Genomic DNA, 15,473 nt, shown 5'->3' with positions numbered 1-15,473 from the left:
TTCCATATTTACATTTCTCGTCCACGTACATCATTAAAACGGTAAGTAGGAGCCCAGTTAGTCGACCCGTAATTTTCCGAGCCAGAAAGCGACAATAAAAGGGAAATCTCGAGACGAGAAATGAAAAGATGGCGTAAAGCAACAGCTCACGCCTTTGTATCAGTCACGAAAAAAATAAAGAAAAATCAGGGAATGAAAAAAGACAGTGAGAAGCAGATTATGTATGTAAAAAACCATGACTCGAGCAAAAAACAGACCGGTCCAAAGAATATATCAAGAAATCGATTACTAAGGCTGTAAGGGAACAGAATTATGGAGTTCGATCTAAGGCATGTATTGGTCCCACCGTCAAGGTGTTTGGAGGGTGCGAATCGAGCACCAGGCGAAGGTCAAAGAGTTGGAAGGAAGAGGTCAGCACCGACGGTGAGGGTTTGAATACTCGAAATCGGCTGTTGTGAGGGCGCAAATCGACTCCGGTTCTATGCAACTGAGGTGTTTCGGCGAAGGCGTGTGTAGGTAATATGAGGATTGGGGGCGGGGTGCGGTATGACGAGTCAGAAATGGCGTTTACATGATGATAGCAGGAACTAGATAGGAATCAGTATTGGGGAGGATTTCAATCGTGCAGCAGGCGAACTCACCATCAACGTTCTGTTTGATACTCTTGTGCGGCAGGATCGAACCGCCGTTGACGTAGACCTCATCGGCAATCGTCACATCATCACCGAGCACAGTCACATTCTCCAGGCGTGCCCACCGACCGACGGAGCTGTTCCATCCGACGATGGTAGACTTGATCCAACAATGGTCCTTGGCTTTGCTGTTCTCCATCAAGACGCAGCGCTGTAGACGAACGCCGTCGCCGATCACGACGTTGGGGCCGATGACAACATTAGGTCCAATACGGCAGTTCTTCCCAATCTTCGCTGATGGATCAACCATGACATTCCCGCCGTAGACGTAAGGCTCCGAGCTGGGAGCAAGCATCTTCGAGTTCCGCTTCGTGAGAGAGGTGAGGTATAGGCAGGTTCCAGTAAGGAAGTCCTTTGGCTGACCAACGTCCATCCAGAATCCTTCCAAATCAAATGAATGAAGTTGGCCATCCCGGACGATGGCGGGGAAAGTCTCTTGCTCGATAGAGGTAGGACGCAGCTCAATGCGCTTCAGTACACTCGGGTTCAAGATGTACATACCGGCATTAATGCGATTGCCGACGAATTCGACCGGTTTCTCGACGAATCGGTCGATACGCGAGGGGTGGTTGGGCTTGTGGACGACAACACCATATTTTGAAGGTTCGTCCACCTTGGTGACGACAATGGTTCCTTCGTCACCATGGGCCTTGTGAAAATCTGCTAGTTGCTGGAATGGGTAGTCACAAATGACATCGGAGTTCAGGACGAAAAAGGGAGAGTCGTCTTTTCCGAGAATACTCTCCGCTAGTTTCAGGGGACCAGCGGTGCCGAGGGGTTCTGTCTCAACGGAGAACTCGATCTTGACGTTGTATTGCTCTTCGTACTATTTCGCCGCCACAAAGGTAAGCATATACAGGTATTGTATATATTGAATTGGTGCCATGTACCTTCTTGAGCGCAGAAACCATAACATCTGGGCGATAGTTGACAGCTAGTACGATGTCGGTCACACCAGCAGCAGCTAAGCTCTCAACCTGGTGCAGAATCATAGGGCGGTTGCCAAACTCAACAAGCGGCTTGGGAAGAGTGAGGGTCTAGCGACAAGCCGAGCTGGTTAGCTCTTGGTCCATCGAGTGGCTCGCGATTATTGAGGGTTGGGGGGCATCGAGGGGTTGTGCTCACAAGAGGCCGCAAGCGGGTACCGAAACCACCGACGAGAATTAGTGCTATCAAAGAAAGAAAATCAGCTGGGGCGTTCTTCTTTTCTATCAGCTGTTCAAAGGAGTATATACCCTTCATTGTTGCGGTAGAACGAGGTTAACTCTGCGATCTATTGTTCTCTCCGTGATCGAGTGACGGAGACGGAGCTTCGATGCGGGCGGGGAATGCAGTTGGAGAGGAAAAACAGCACACGTTCGCACGAAGCGCTCGCAGAGGATAAAAGGAAAGGATCGGTAAGCTGTATTCAATTGAAGCGATTGACCACCGGAGAAGGCCAGGGTATAATTCCAAAAAAGAGAAAAGGAAGATGAACGGCCACCGCGGTATAAAAAGCCGGGAGAACACGTTGAGCGTTGAAGGTCGAAGAAACCTGATTGTATTGAAAGGTACCACCAGGTCCCAGACTGCAACCTTCTGTTTGCGGACAACAGCCACAGGGGCGAGTCCCGGTGACATTATTGGTCAGATAGATTACCAGTACCCGGACGGTACAGGATCAGACGTAGTGTTTCCGATCAGGTGGCCATCGTGGGGCGCAGACTGCCCCTGGATTTAATCGCTCGATAGCCTTGACATTCACAATTTCATCCAGCATCAAAAGCATCAGAACTCGGCAGCATGATGAATGTTGACTGTGCAATTCCGAGATCCCGCTTGTGTCAGTCCACTGGCACGAGCGTACAGTTAGTACAGCTACAGCTCGAGACCTTGTCAACAGGAAAGTCATGCAATTCTTGGAACAGAGAACGATCACCCGCGTATGATTAAGGGGTTCCAAAGTTACAGAGATGGAAGGATAGTCGAGTGAGAGCCAACGGCCAAGCAGCAAACAGTACTCCGTACCTCATATTCCCCAAGGTGACAGTAACATCATTTATTCATTTACTCCGGTCCAACCAACTGCTCTTCCGCGCTCTTATCCATGGCTCAATGACATGCCCCAAGGCTTCACAAGACAAGAGCGAGACAATCTTGTTTCTAATTATAACGCGCCCTCCTGTGAATCAGGAGGTAGAGTCTCAATCCTGCGCGTCTTGCTTCCACCGCCTGCTAGATCCGGAACGAATCGTCTGATCCACTCGTGTACTTTGCGCACCTTCACCAGCGGCAGATCATCATGCTTGGCCGCGTGGTTCAGGATGTCCCGCAGTTTGTAAATCCCGCCTGTGTCAGTTGCGTCCACTTGTTGGCGGTTCAGCAGGTCAATCTTGGTAAATCCCTTCCGCAGACTCTGCCCATATACCCGGTTCCGGAAACAGCTCAGTCCCACTGTGCGTAACAGAACAATGTCTTGTGGTCGAAGTAGCATCAGCGACCTTCGAAGCTGCTCTCCGGCTACATCGCCGCATCCGCGAGTGTCTGCCTTGTCGTCCGACGGGGAAAGCCAGAACGTAACCCCAAACCCAGATTTCGTCTCATCTCCTACCACTACCTCAACCAAATCTAGATCCCTCTTCCACTGCCTCGTCACTATACGACGAGGAGGCCGGATAGCAATAATTGCAACAATCAGGTTCACCGACATGGTTTGCGGCACAATGGAATTTAAATATTCTGCATTGGGTATATCTTGCAAATTTGTGACGCCGCCTTGAATATGCGGCCGCACTGCCGAGACTTCCCCCTCGTCGTTGGTTGCAATCGAAGTATCTATGCTTTCAGTCCATAAACCGCTGTCTAGGGTGGAGTCTCCCGAGAGAGCACCTGGTGCAGAGATCTCTGAGGTTTCATGAATTGTAAAGGAGTGATCGTAGAATTGGGATAGTCTCGGATCCTCGAGTCCAGTTGCTTGCGGACCAAGTGACGTTGCAAAGTCATGGACCGTAAAAAACTGGGCTCCCTCCGTCAATCCCGACGAATTCATGTTTAGAGGGGCATCTGGAACTGCAAGCCCAGGTAACAGCCTCCATTTCACCGGGTTGGTCGCCGAATACAGCTGAGATGTGTCGTGTCGTATGTTGGAATCTTCAAACGGAAAGATAGGTTCCTTGAGCAAGTTACTTTCATCCCACTGTAAACTCGAAAATGGAGGTGCGCCCACGAGGAAAATAGTCCTTTGGGGCATCATCACATCAGTTCAGAGAATTCCAGCCACGGGAATTTGGGTGTTTATGCGGTATCCTGCTCCCTTGTTTTGGGATATATAACCACACCGGCAACTGCCAATGGACCGACACTGACGGTGATTATATAAATATTTTTATATTGTCGGTGGAACAGCAGTAGTTGTAGAAGATTCCTCACAGATCGCCCATTTCTGTTATTGAACAAGAATTCACTATTGGCCTGCAATTTGCCATATTGTACTGGCTGGAGTCCAATCAATACACCTAGTCTGGCGGTGGCCTGTGAACCTTGCAAGGCCAATCAGATCACAAGTAGAAAGGTAGATGGAAAGACTGCCAAGATAAAACCGACTATACGGGTAAAACGGAGACCATTTATCTTGAAAATAGGTCTTTATATTGGTCCTTGAGGGCAGATCTTCGTCTTGAGGCAAAAGATACGATGAAGAAGGAACAATATCTGCACGTGATGCTCGACAGAAGATACCTACTACAGCAGAGCATTCACTCCACAATGGCAAAGCTTGGCAAACTCAACAATTGGCTTTCGCCGCCGCCTCCTCCGACAAGACAGTCATCCATCACTCTCTCGTCGCATCGTGCCATCTGCGTTTACTTGGGGATAGTGTTTGCGATGTCCCACTGATAGCCCATATTATCATTATCTCCAACTTGTGCCCTTTATCCCGACATTGCGAGGGGTTTCTTCCTGTGCTCTCGCGGCTTAGCGCCGCTTACTCCGAATATGGCCTTTCAATTCCCGATTCTGAGGCTGGTGAGGCTGATTTCCCTAAATCTGTGAGCGCATCTTATCTGACGAGTTATTGTTTGATTAGAATATTTTGGCAGTGACGTCGAACTCCTGGCCATCGATGAATATATTGAAGGCTCCCTTGAATCGCATCGGTCAGACCTCCGCAGTTACCGGAATTACAAGCAAAGAATCACGACGACGTATACACACGGAGGTTAGTTCTTCAAACACGAATGTGTTCAGACGGTTTGATATTCCTGGACGAGTGCTGATGCGAAGTCAGCGCTCTGCGTGCATTTCATTGCCCGAATTTATCTCCGCGGTTCCATCAAAGACCCTCGCCACCAGAGTTTTCAGGTCACGACCTTTGTTCAACGGTAAGCCTCTATATCTGTCTTGACTTATAGGTCGAACGCGTATTGACAAGCGTGATATTTCAGGCAGTACACCATGGATGCCAGCGTCCCTCACCAGCCGATATTCCTCACTGTCCGCTCGAACTTACTCGACACTGGCCTCGCCCCTCAGTCTTACACGTCCCACACATACTCTCGTTAGTTTACGAAAATTCGAACAGCAACGTTCTCTATTTGGAGGTCCGTCCCATGGTCTGCTAGCGCAGAAAGAGAAGACCGCGAACAGCAATCCCAATAGCGTGAGCGCCCAGAATGCTTTCTACCAAGCCCTTCTTCGAGCAAATATGCCAGCCATCGTGATTGAGCGGTACAGAAGCGGCCATTTCACAAGCAATGCACTTTCGGAATCCATCTACTTGAAGGCACTGGAGCGCGTTGGCGGTGCCGCAGCAGCACCCGCAGCGAACGCCACTCAAGGCCTCAGCCCGGATAAGGTTCAAGCTGTCGGACAAGCTATTGCGGCCCAGAATTATGGCGGACAAATAGGAGTTTCCTCGAAGCAGGGAGGAACCGGTGCCAAGGAGGCTCCTTTATACGTAGTCGTTGAGGAGTCTCTAGGAAGCGCGGTGTTCCGGTGGGTGAAATTCTTCTTTTTCTTTGCGTTCTTCGCCTACGTCTCCATGATTATAATTTCGATTCTCATCGAAACGACCGGCGTCTTGAAGAACATAAAAGGGTCTCAAAACAACGAAGCTCAACCCCAGCACCAAACTGTCCGTTTCAGCGACGTCCATGGGTGTGACGAAGCTAAGGATGAGCTTCAGGAACTCGTTGAGTTCTTGTTAAATCCAGAACGGTTCTCATCTCTTGGCGGTAAACTGCCCAAGGGCGTCCTTCTTGTTGGGCCTCCTGGAACTGGAAAGACCCTGCTCGCTCGTGCCGTTGCTGGAGAAGCCGGTGTGCCCTTTTTTTACATGTCCGGATCTGAATTCGATGAAGTATATGTAGGTGTTGGTGCCAAGCGTGTCCGTGAACTTTTCACACAAGCTCGGGGCAAGTCACCTGCTATTATTTTCATTGATGAACTTGACGCTATTGGTGCAAAGAGAAACGAAAGGGACGCCGCCTATGTGAAACAGACCCTGAACCAGCTACTGACGGAACTTGATGGATTCTCACAATCTACCGGTGTCATCATTCTTGCCGCCACGAACTACCCTGAACTGCTGGATAAGGCTCTGACCCGCCCTGGTCGATTTGACAGGAAGGTGGTCGTCGACCTCCCTGACGTTAGGGGACGAATGGAGATTCTGAAACACCACATGAAGAACATCCAAATTGCCACTGATGTTGATATTGCAGTGATTGCCCGTGGCACTCCTGGATTCTCTGGCGCCGATTTGGAGAACTTGGTTAACCAAGCCGCTATCTATGCTAGCAGGAATAAGCAGCCCAAGGTGACGCCAAAGGATCTCGACTACGCGAAGGACAAGATTATGATGGGCGCCGAGGCTCGTAGCCGGATTATCCAGGACAAGGACAAGGTTTTGACTGCTTATCACGAAGCTGGACATGCTCTGGTTGCGTATTTTTCACCGTCATCTATGCCTCTCTATAAAATTACGATTGTCCCCCGAGGAATGGCTCTAGGTGTGACGCATTTCCTACCCGAAATGGATATGGTATCGAAGAATTATACTCAATACTTGAGCGACATCGATGTTTCTATGGGCGGTAGGGCAGCCGAGGAGCTTATCTTTGGAGAGGACCAGGTCACAAGTGGTATCACAGCGGTATGTTCTTGGCTATGGCAGACTCTAAATTAATGTTAAGGCTAGTTGCTAATGATTTGCAGGATCTTCGAAGTGCCACCGAGACCGCGTTTACGCTCGTCACGCGGTTCGGATACTCCAAAAAACTTGGAAACGTCGATCTGTCAACGAACTACAACAGCTTGTCTTCCGAAACTAAGCAGGAGATCGAAGCTGAGGTTCGACGTTTGGTCGAGGAAGCTCGACAACGGGCCACCAAGATTTTGACAGAAAAGAGACATGAATTGGAGTTGCTGACTAAAGCGTTGATCGAGTACGAAACGCTAACAAAAGAGGAGATGGAGAAGGTTTTGAAGGGCGAGAAGCTTGACAAGCTCGTTTTGCCGCCAGAGACGCCGCTGAAGCTGCCTGATGTTCTTCAGACTGCGAGTCTGGGTCCACCCCCACCTAGGGTAAAAGGCTCTGAATCTCATACGTCTGCGGAGTAGTGCTTTGAGCGGTGTTCTTTCCCATACCTTTTAGCTTTAACTTTTTCCTTTTGTTGTTCTATATTTTCTCTTTGTTCGATATGGATTCGAAACCATCCAGGCCCATACATAGCTAGGTAGCATGTTGGTTGGAGAGAAAGCAGGCGGCTCTCTACTACTGTAACTGTATAACTAAGCATACATATAGGAGAAATTTTCCATAGTTATTGACGGGGTTGTATCAGTGTCCAGCATAGGAGTCCGGCCCGGCGGAGTACATATCCAGATTCCAGAAACGGAATCCGGAGACGGCATGGAGCCGCCGCATGGCCATGTGACCGATTTAGTACGGGTGTGGGTAATTGCCATGATGGATTGACATTGCCTAATTGAGGGGCCGGGATAAATCCATGCAAAGTCCGATATTAGGAAGTGTTAAATGTTAGACCTAGGAGCCAACTTGTAAGATCCAAGAGTCTCCAGCCGTCCAGCGTGCGCATGAGGGGGTGCCAAGGTTGAGCCGAGAGGATAGAGTTATGTGGAGGGACAAATTATTTTGAGACTTGAGACTTGAGACTTGAGACTGGAGGCTCGAGCTCGAGACAAAGAGCTGGGGAGAGAGGGGAGAGATTAACCAAGCAAGGGGAGGAGACAATTGCATCGAATTTCTCCGTGAATCAGAGGGCTCGGAGAGGCTGGGCAGTCTAGAATTCGAAATTCCAGAAGCAGGAAAATTAGAGACTGTCAGGTGCACAGACGATCCATTGAGCCCAAGGCTCGAGGTCGATAGTGCAGTCCACCCATTGTACCGGGTGACCGGGAGAAGGGAGGCGCGACGGGTCCAGGGGCTCCTGGGCTATTCATAGCTCTGGAATCTGAAATCTGATCTGGGAATGGGACAGGGACTTGCGAGTGAGCTGTATGGCGAGCGATAGTCTTCTGCAGAGTAAATCGGGAGAGCAGTCATGTGAGGGAAGGACGAGGGCCGAGACCGTCAAGATCGTGGGAGCTGGATGCAGCCGGGGACAGAGCTGGGACAGCAGCTGGACCGTCGCTGGACCGGAGCTGGGCCATCGCTGGGACACAAGAAGATGCGGAAGGCGAGCCGGGGGCTAACCTTCCACAATTGGGACGCCCTATAAAAGAGGCGTTGGCAACACCCGCGCGGACTCGTAGCGGATTCGTAACAGAAGCCAGGGGACAGAACTCGTGGACAGCAAAGGTGTCCAGCTCGCATGGAGGAGATGGTCGTCTGATCAGAAAAAAAGAGGGAAAAGAAGAGCCTGGAACTGAAGCGCAAATAATAATGGAGATCGCAGGCCTGCTTCCCCACGCCCCCACCCCTCTCCGTCATGGAAATGCCTTGATTGCTATCCAGATTATTCTAGAGACGCGAGGTCGCTGCCCGGGAGAGACCCCGGCGAACGGTCGAGGCAGGTACGTGTCTGGATGGCAGAAACGCTTGGAGTCGATCCCTGATTGTCTCTGATTGTCTGGAAATGCCCTCCACTGTCCACTCGCGGCCTGCTACTAAAGAGCTCCTCTTCCCCCCTCTGCCCCTCTTTCCAGCCGGTTTTCCTCAGCGCTTTCCTCGATGATCTCAGTTGTTGTCAGTAAGAACAGTAATACTTAATTCCCTGCCGGCTGCCCTGCTCCTGTTGTCTGTTGTCTGTTGTCATCATTGATCCTCGCCACTCTCGGCCTCTTGTCCTTGCCAGCGTCCATTGAACCGGCTGGGACTCTCCACACTTCTTCCCTCGGCCTTGCTCGCTGTCTACGTCACCATCCATTACGTCTATCTTGGCCTCTCTTTTCCTTTCCCTGGCTCCCTCTTCACTCGCCTTGTTACCGTTATCATCTCAACTCCCCTCTTCACACTGTATCTCTCACAGTCGCGTAGCTCAATTTCTCATCTACACCCACCTACTCTTCGCTCTGCTGTAACTGTTGATCCGGGGACGTAATTGTCTTTACCTGCCTGTTTTTGTCGCCTCTCCCCCACCTCTTCCGACTCGTTTCATTCTCACCAACAACGAACACACTACACAGCCACCATGCGCAAGAACCCTTTTGACATGTCCGCGCTCGACGCTGAGATCGATGCCCAGGAAGAGCAGCACCCCCAAGTTGAAATCCATGCCCGCCAGTCAATTGACGGTGATCGGTCCTTGCTACAGGACGAAGACCGCCGCAATGACGACCTGAAGGATCGGTTTATTGGTGCCATTGACCAGGGTACTACGAGTACACGCTTCATTATTTTCGACTGCACAGGGAATCCTATCGCAAAATATCAGTCGGAATACCGCCAACTTCACGAGTTCTCAGGGTAAGAGAACCATGCCCCGCGATTTTGGGTGTTCCGCCGAGTTTCGCCGCTGACGTATTTACCCTTGTTTAGGTGGCATGAACAAGACCCCTATGAAATGGTAGATTCCGTCTACACCTGTATTGAGGAGGCTATGAAGAATTTCCTTGCTCTCGGCCACTCCAAGTCAGACATTGAAGCAATCGGTATCACCAGTCAACGTGAGACGACACTCTGCTGGGACTGGGAAACAGGTGAACCGTTGTGCCCCTCAATTGCTTGGCCTGACACTCGAACAAAGGCCCTTGTTCGAGAGCTGAGGGCCCAGGATGGTGCTGAAGACCTGAAGAACATCTGCGGTCTGCCGCTCTCCACATATCCTTCGTCTGTATCATTAGTGTGGTTGATCCGCAACAATGAGGCTGTCAAGCAGGCGTACGAAGAAGGCCGACTTGCATTTGGTACCGTCGATTCGTGGCTCATTTATAACTTGAACGGTGGTATCGAGGGCAACCATCATGTAACGGATGTGACCAACGCTTCTAGAACTATGTTCATGAACCTGGAGACGCTTGATTATGATGATAACCTATTGAAATTCTTCGGTATAGATCGGAAGAAGATCCGGCTGCCGAAGATCCTTCCATCTTCTGACCCAGATGGATTCGGCTATATCCGCTCGGGGCCACTGGAAGGAGTTCCAATCACTAGTGATCTTGGAGATCAGTCGGCAGCGCTGGTTGGCCACTGTGCTTTCACGCCAGGCACTGCGAAGAATACTTACGGTACCGGTTGCTTCCTCCTATATAACGTTGGAGAGAAACCGGTTGTATCGAAACACGGCCTACTCGGTACGGTCGGCTTCCAGTTAGGAAAAAAGCGGAAGCCCGTCTATGCGCTTGAGGGAAGTGTTGCTGTGGCTGGAAGTGGTGTTTCGTTCCTGATGAACAACATGGGCTTTTTCCGAGACTCACGTAAAGTGAGTGATTTGGCGGCGATGGTCCCCGACAACGGAGGATGCATTTTCGTCACAGCCTTTTCTGGTCTCTTTGCGCCGTACTGGATTGATGACGCCAAGGGAACTATTTGTGAGTGAATCCCATTGTATCAAGTCATCAGCGATGACACTAACCAGCTGTTCAGTCGGAATAACACAACACACCCAGCGTGGTCATATCGCCCGTGCCACAATGGAGGCCGCCTGCTTCCAAACCAAGGCCATCCTTGACGCCATGGAGATGGACAGTGGCCATGCACTATCAGAGTTAGCCGTCGATGGAGGAATGAGCAACTCGGACATCTGCATGCAGGTGAGTATTTGAAATCCCACCAACGACCTAATTGCAAAAGCAAAGGCAGAAGCTAATTCTCCCCGCCTCAGACCCAAGCAGACATCATCCAAATTCCAGTCGAACGACCGGCCATGCACGAGACAACGGCGCTGGGCGCCGCAATTGCCGCCGGATTCGCCATCGATATCTGGAAGGAATTCAGCGAACTCAGGGACATGAACCGCGCCAACCGAACCTCTTTCGCCCCCGCGATCTCTCCCGAACAAAGTGGCAAGATGTACAAGAAATGGACAAAGGCCGTTGAAATGTCTCGCGGTTGGGTTGACTCGTCTGAAATGGAAGGCGAGGAGTAAAGAAATGCATATTCGACTCTTCTGCTTCCATCTCAACGCATGGGGTTTTTCTTCTTCTTTTTCGGCCCCTGCCTACTCTCCAAACTCGTCCCTCCCTCCAACCTTACGTAGGGAAATCGAGTTGAGCTGAGGCGATACCATTTATTTCTCTGTATATTCGCATGATTCTTACGATTAAGCGTTGTTTTCTTTCCATTTTCTTCAAATGTTTTTATTCGGTTAGATCATGGGTTCCGGGGGATACCTGCTTTTTAGCTTGGCTTTTCGGTAGATGAATGGTCTATCCGTGATGATGATATATTAGATAGGTACATAAAGTATAAAAATTATAATTCAAATGTGAACTATGTATTCTCAAGTGTCTTAGGAGATAATCTGGCTTGATTATTAATCAAGATAGAGATAACTAAAATAAATGGCATGCGAAACGGGGTATACAGTATATACAAAACGCTGGCTAAATATAGAACGTACTTAAGGTCGGAGAGACCGTGCTACGTGCCGTCTTGTCTACCGATAACATACGGCAAACCCGAAACACTCTCCGTCCGCGCATCAGCCAGCCGAATCACACTTTCCCCAGATCCCGACCGGGATGCCGAACTTGAACTCGCGCCGCTTCTCGCACTCCCCGCCCCGGAGACATTCGACCGAACGGGCCGTAACGAACGTGTTGAGGGTGAAGGGGTCCGAGGCCATTGACTCCGGGGCTGTAATTGCGATGGTGATGATGATTGTATTTCGCCAATTCTTCCCTTCGTAGACCCGGGCCTCGCACCAGCGCCAGCGCCGGTTCCAGTTTCTATCCCGTCGAGGTATCCAGGCCGGCTCGGAGCCGTGTACTGACCATGTCCATATCTTGCATGGGCACGGGTGCGTGGAGAATTCACAGAACCAAGGGTATCAGTCTCGGTCTCGCCTTCTTCATCCGACGGCCCAATGACAGATTCCGACCGCGACCCGAAGAGCGAATGCGTATCTCGCATAGAATGTGCATCTGTATGCGTATGCAGGTCTAGGAGACGGTGGTTGGAGAATCGCATCCCACGCAAAAGATCGGCGAAGACACCCATCAATGCGCGGAATTCATCTTCGTAGAGGTCTTTCCCTGAAAACCGGGCACGCTCGTAGAGTGCTAGAAACTCAATTCCTGTTTCGGGCGGATTGAGGATCGATAACTCGGTTAAGTGTTGGATGTAGCTACGCAGGGACATTGTCGGCGGGCGTCGCAGGATGGCGACGATGCGGGTGTCTGGGATTTCTTGTCCTTCTTCGGAGCCGGCCCATTCTCCTGCGTCTTCTTCTGGAGAAGGGTAATTTCGGTTCGTCGTGCGGAACCTGAAGACCGGATCAGGAGGCGCAAGTGATACGGCTTTAGCTTCGATGAGATGCGGCAGTTCACGGACGACAGTGCGGTAACATAAACCCGGTAATTGCTGGGCGTCTCCAGTCGTTATCGTTGGTGCAGACGCAGACAGCGAGGACTCCGGCGCCGACCAACCAGGATGCTCGATAACACCCCAAGGGGGGTTCGCGGGGTCGACATCGAAGTCGAATCCTCTGAGCAGGCCCTTCCTCTCTTCGTCGTCAGGTCCGCCAGCATCTGGATTAGCTAGACCATGAGTTTGTTGTGCGCTGCCCCTTGCCCTCACCTCCCTCGGCCTAGCCCCCCACGCAATGAGTGCACTCCTTCCCAGTCCCTCTACAACAAGCCTCCTCACGCTTTTCCCGACATCCTCTTTTTCAACCGGGATCCAGGCCTTAGGGATTCCACGTAATACGCTCCGATTCGTGTATATGCGAGTCGCGTAGATAAGGACCGCGAGGAGGAAGGTGACGACGTACCCGCCCGTGATGATGAAAATGTTTGTGAGGCGTTTCGTGACATAGCATTGATAGATTGCATCGGCAGGAGTTAGAAGAATGAGACAGAGGAGTATCGTAGAGAGCAAGGTGAAGACACTGTAGTTTAGGAGGCGGATTACGGTGGAATGGCGGTTGCGACTGCGGTCGGATTTGGGGATTGCGGGTGAGGGTGGCATTTCGAATTCGTTTTAAGGTGGAGCGGTGTTGTGGTACTAGAGATCCGGGATCGCATTGTGATTTACCCCATTATTTCTCTCCCCTTTTCTGTTGCGCTTTCCCGGGGCGGGAGTTTAGGGAAGTCCGAAGAGACCGGTGAAGTTGCGGGATGATGATAAGAAGACGGGGTTTGCGGAGATCAATTTCACGTGACTTATAGTTCCAGTACGATTTGATTGCGGCGGAACCTAACAGGGAAAAAGATAATGGTATGTGATAATAATAGGATTAAAGTAGTCTAAATGCTATGGATATGCATATGTATCGTCTAATCGTCCTGAATAGCCTCCTCATCCTGAGCCGTAGGCTCGTAGTGCTCTCCCCGCGCACGGCGAATAACTCGCTCAATACCGTCAAGACCCATCTTCAAAACTTCCATCTTGGGGCCGTAGCTCAAGCGGACAAAGTGGTGGCAAGGGCTGTCGAACAGATCACGTCTCTTGGCCGGGTTCAAGTCGAAGAAGATACCGGGCACGACAATGACCTTCTCGGTCAGAAGCGCATTGAAGAAGTTCAGTCCATCGGATATGTTAGCTTCCTTGGGAAGGGGCGGGTCGAGCGAGGTCAAGTCAAGCCAGATGTAGAAGGTTGCTTGCGGGACGTCCTGGACGCGGAAACCGATTTCGTGAAGACGCTGGAGGACAAAGTCTCGCTTCTCGCGGAAGTGGCCTTGAAGCGCCTTCATTTCTGTGTGTACGAGCGAGGGCTCAAGCATGGGGATAGCGGCTTCTTGGAAGGGGGCGTTGGCGCCACCGTCGAGATAGGAACCTGCGGATCCAAGGGCATCTATGAATTCTTTGGGACCGACAACCCAGGCAATACGCCAACCCGGCAGACGGAAACGCTTTGTGAGACCGTCGATCAGAAGGACGTCTATTTCCGTTAGCGATTTTTGTATAATTTCGAAGTGAGTGTAACATACCATCCTTGTTTACGTCGACGACATTCGCAGCACCACTAATGGTCGTGCCATCGCAGTCGGTGGTGTAGTTGTAGCCTCCGTAGAACTCATCCAGAATGAGAGTAGCACGGTCACGGCAGATATCCTGGATGTTGGACAACTCCTCACCGGAAATAAAGTGTCCGGTCGGGTTACGGGGGTTGGAGGTCAGGATGACCGATGTACCACGAGCGATTTCCTCGGCGATCTTATCAGGATGGATGTGGTAGTGATCTTCCTGAGCAAGAGGCATTGGGATAGGAGCAATGTTCTTGAACAAACTCAACATCTCCGAGTACGCAGAGTAATCGGGGATGGGGAAGGATAGATATGAATTGCCCAGAATGGCCGCAATTCGAATCAATCCCGCGCGACCACCGGGAACAATGCACACATTCTCCCAAGTATACTGACTCGGCTTGCCCTGGCGGTAGTGTTCATTGTATAGGCGGGCGACTGCGGCTCGTAGGGGCTTGATTCCGGCAGTTGGGCCATATTCTCGAGTGGCGGAGGTAATGGGGATAGATTCAGGACGGGGGAAACTGCCCTCGATCTCATCGTCGGCCTCGGGGGCACCCTGGCCAAGGTTGGCCCAGCCGGTGGGATCTTCTAGATAACCGTGTTCTGAGGCACGCTCGGTACACCAGACAACACCGGTGGAAGCACGGGAGGCATCGAGACCAGCATGGGGACGGTGACCTTCGTGGGCAGTTCGGAACTGACGATGGGTTTCGGATTGAAGTTCTTATCGATCGTCGTCGTTAGTTTGGAGGGGAAGCAAAATGGAGTATTTCTCCGGGAAAAGCAAAGGAGCCAAGAGACGCACCGTTGGTTGACAGCTCCTTGCCCACTGAGAAGCGTCGATTGGAAGGACGAAGGATGCTAACGCGACGCCCGGAGAAAGACATGATGATTAGGTACTAGTTATACGGAGTAGAGTTGGTTGCGGTTTTATGTGAAGGCCGGAAAAGATGGGCGAGGAGAGGAGAATTGGAATAATGTCGAAAAGAAAGCAGAGGTGGGTATTCAAAGAGGAGACCGATTTATATAAGGCAACAAAACTCTTAGCACCTCAGGACAACGACTCAGAGCATGGAAGTCGATCTTCTTGCTCTAATCGCGCACTGAGTCTTGCACCCTTGGGCCGGCCAGTCGCCGTCTCCGTTGGGCGTCAGCTCGAATGGAAAAATGCCTCATTGAACGAAGCCTCAACTTCGTACTGCCGCT

At 51.0% G+C, this 15,473-nt stretch overlaps 5 protein-coding genes across 5 annotated transcripts; 2 read left to right on the top strand and 3 right to left on the bottom strand.

The window, feature by feature from the left end:
- Positions 1-164: 164 nt before the first annotated feature.
- Positions 165-2,298, bottom strand: ASPSYDRAFT_870341 (mannose-1-phosphate guanyltransferase). Its single transcript, XM_040851767.1, has 5 exons — positions 1,928-2,298; positions 1,818-1,861; positions 1,583-1,729; positions 642-1,518; positions 165-587 (listed from the first exon to the last, which is right to left on the bottom strand). Exons 1-5 carry the CDS (start codon positions 1,932-1,934, stop codon positions 568-570), a joined length of 1,095 nt encoding a protein of 364 aa, XP_040703331.1. The 5' UTR covers positions 1,935-2,298; the 3' UTR covers positions 165-567.
- Positions 2,299-2,838: 540 nt separating this feature from the next.
- On the bottom strand, positions 2,839-3,921 carry ASPSYDRAFT_30385 (uncharacterized protein; the record flags this gene model as incomplete). Its single annotated transcript, XM_040844776.1, has 1 exon — positions 2,839-3,921. The coding sequence occupies one exon, from the start codon at positions 3,919-3,921 to the stop codon at positions 2,839-2,841; it is 1,083 nt and encodes a 360-aa protein (XP_040703330.1).
- An 873-nt stretch (positions 3,922-4,794) lies between these two features.
- ASPSYDRAFT_57104 (i-AAA protease YME1) lies at positions 4,795-7,292 on the top strand (the record flags this gene model as incomplete). Its single annotated transcript, XM_040849321.1, has 3 exons — positions 4,795-4,922; positions 5,151-6,825; positions 6,888-7,292. 3 exons carry the CDS (start codon positions 4,795-4,797, stop codon positions 7,290-7,292), a joined length of 2,208 nt encoding a protein of 735 aa, XP_040703329.1.
- A 2,033-nt stretch (positions 7,293-9,325) lies between these two features.
- Positions 9,326-11,224, top strand: ASPSYDRAFT_149605 (glycerol kinase; the record flags this gene model as incomplete). Its single annotated transcript, XM_040841926.1, has 4 exons — positions 9,326-9,600; positions 9,673-10,667; positions 10,723-10,889; positions 10,961-11,224. The coding sequence occupies 4 exons, from the start codon at positions 9,326-9,328 to the stop codon at positions 11,222-11,224; spliced, it is 1,701 nt and encodes a 566-aa protein (XP_040703328.1).
- A 494-nt stretch (positions 11,225-11,718) lies between these two features.
- On the bottom strand, positions 11,719-15,154 carry ASPSYDRAFT_57102 (pyridoxal phosphate-dependent aminotransferase; the record flags this gene model as incomplete). The annotated part of the gene is made up of 5 exons (XM_040849320.1): positions 11,719-13,228; positions 13,456-13,459; positions 13,637-14,179; positions 14,229-14,990; positions 15,073-15,154. The coding sequence occupies 5 exons, from the start codon at positions 15,152-15,154 to the stop codon at positions 11,719-11,721; spliced, it is 2,901 nt and encodes a 966-aa protein (XP_040703327.1).
- Between the last annotated feature and the right edge of the window lie 319 nt (positions 15,155-15,473).

This window comes from Aspergillus sydowii (genome assembly GCF_001890705.1).
Source record: "Aspergillus sydowii CBS 593.65 unplaced genomic scaffold ASPSYscaffold_4, whole genome shotgun sequence".
In the NCBI taxonomy this organism is placed as follows: domain Eukaryota; kingdom Fungi; phylum Ascomycota; class Eurotiomycetes; order Eurotiales; family Aspergillaceae; genus Aspergillus; species Aspergillus sydowii.
Note: the sequence above shows the minus strand (reverse complement) of the source record. Positions and strands in the feature narration are given on the sequence as shown.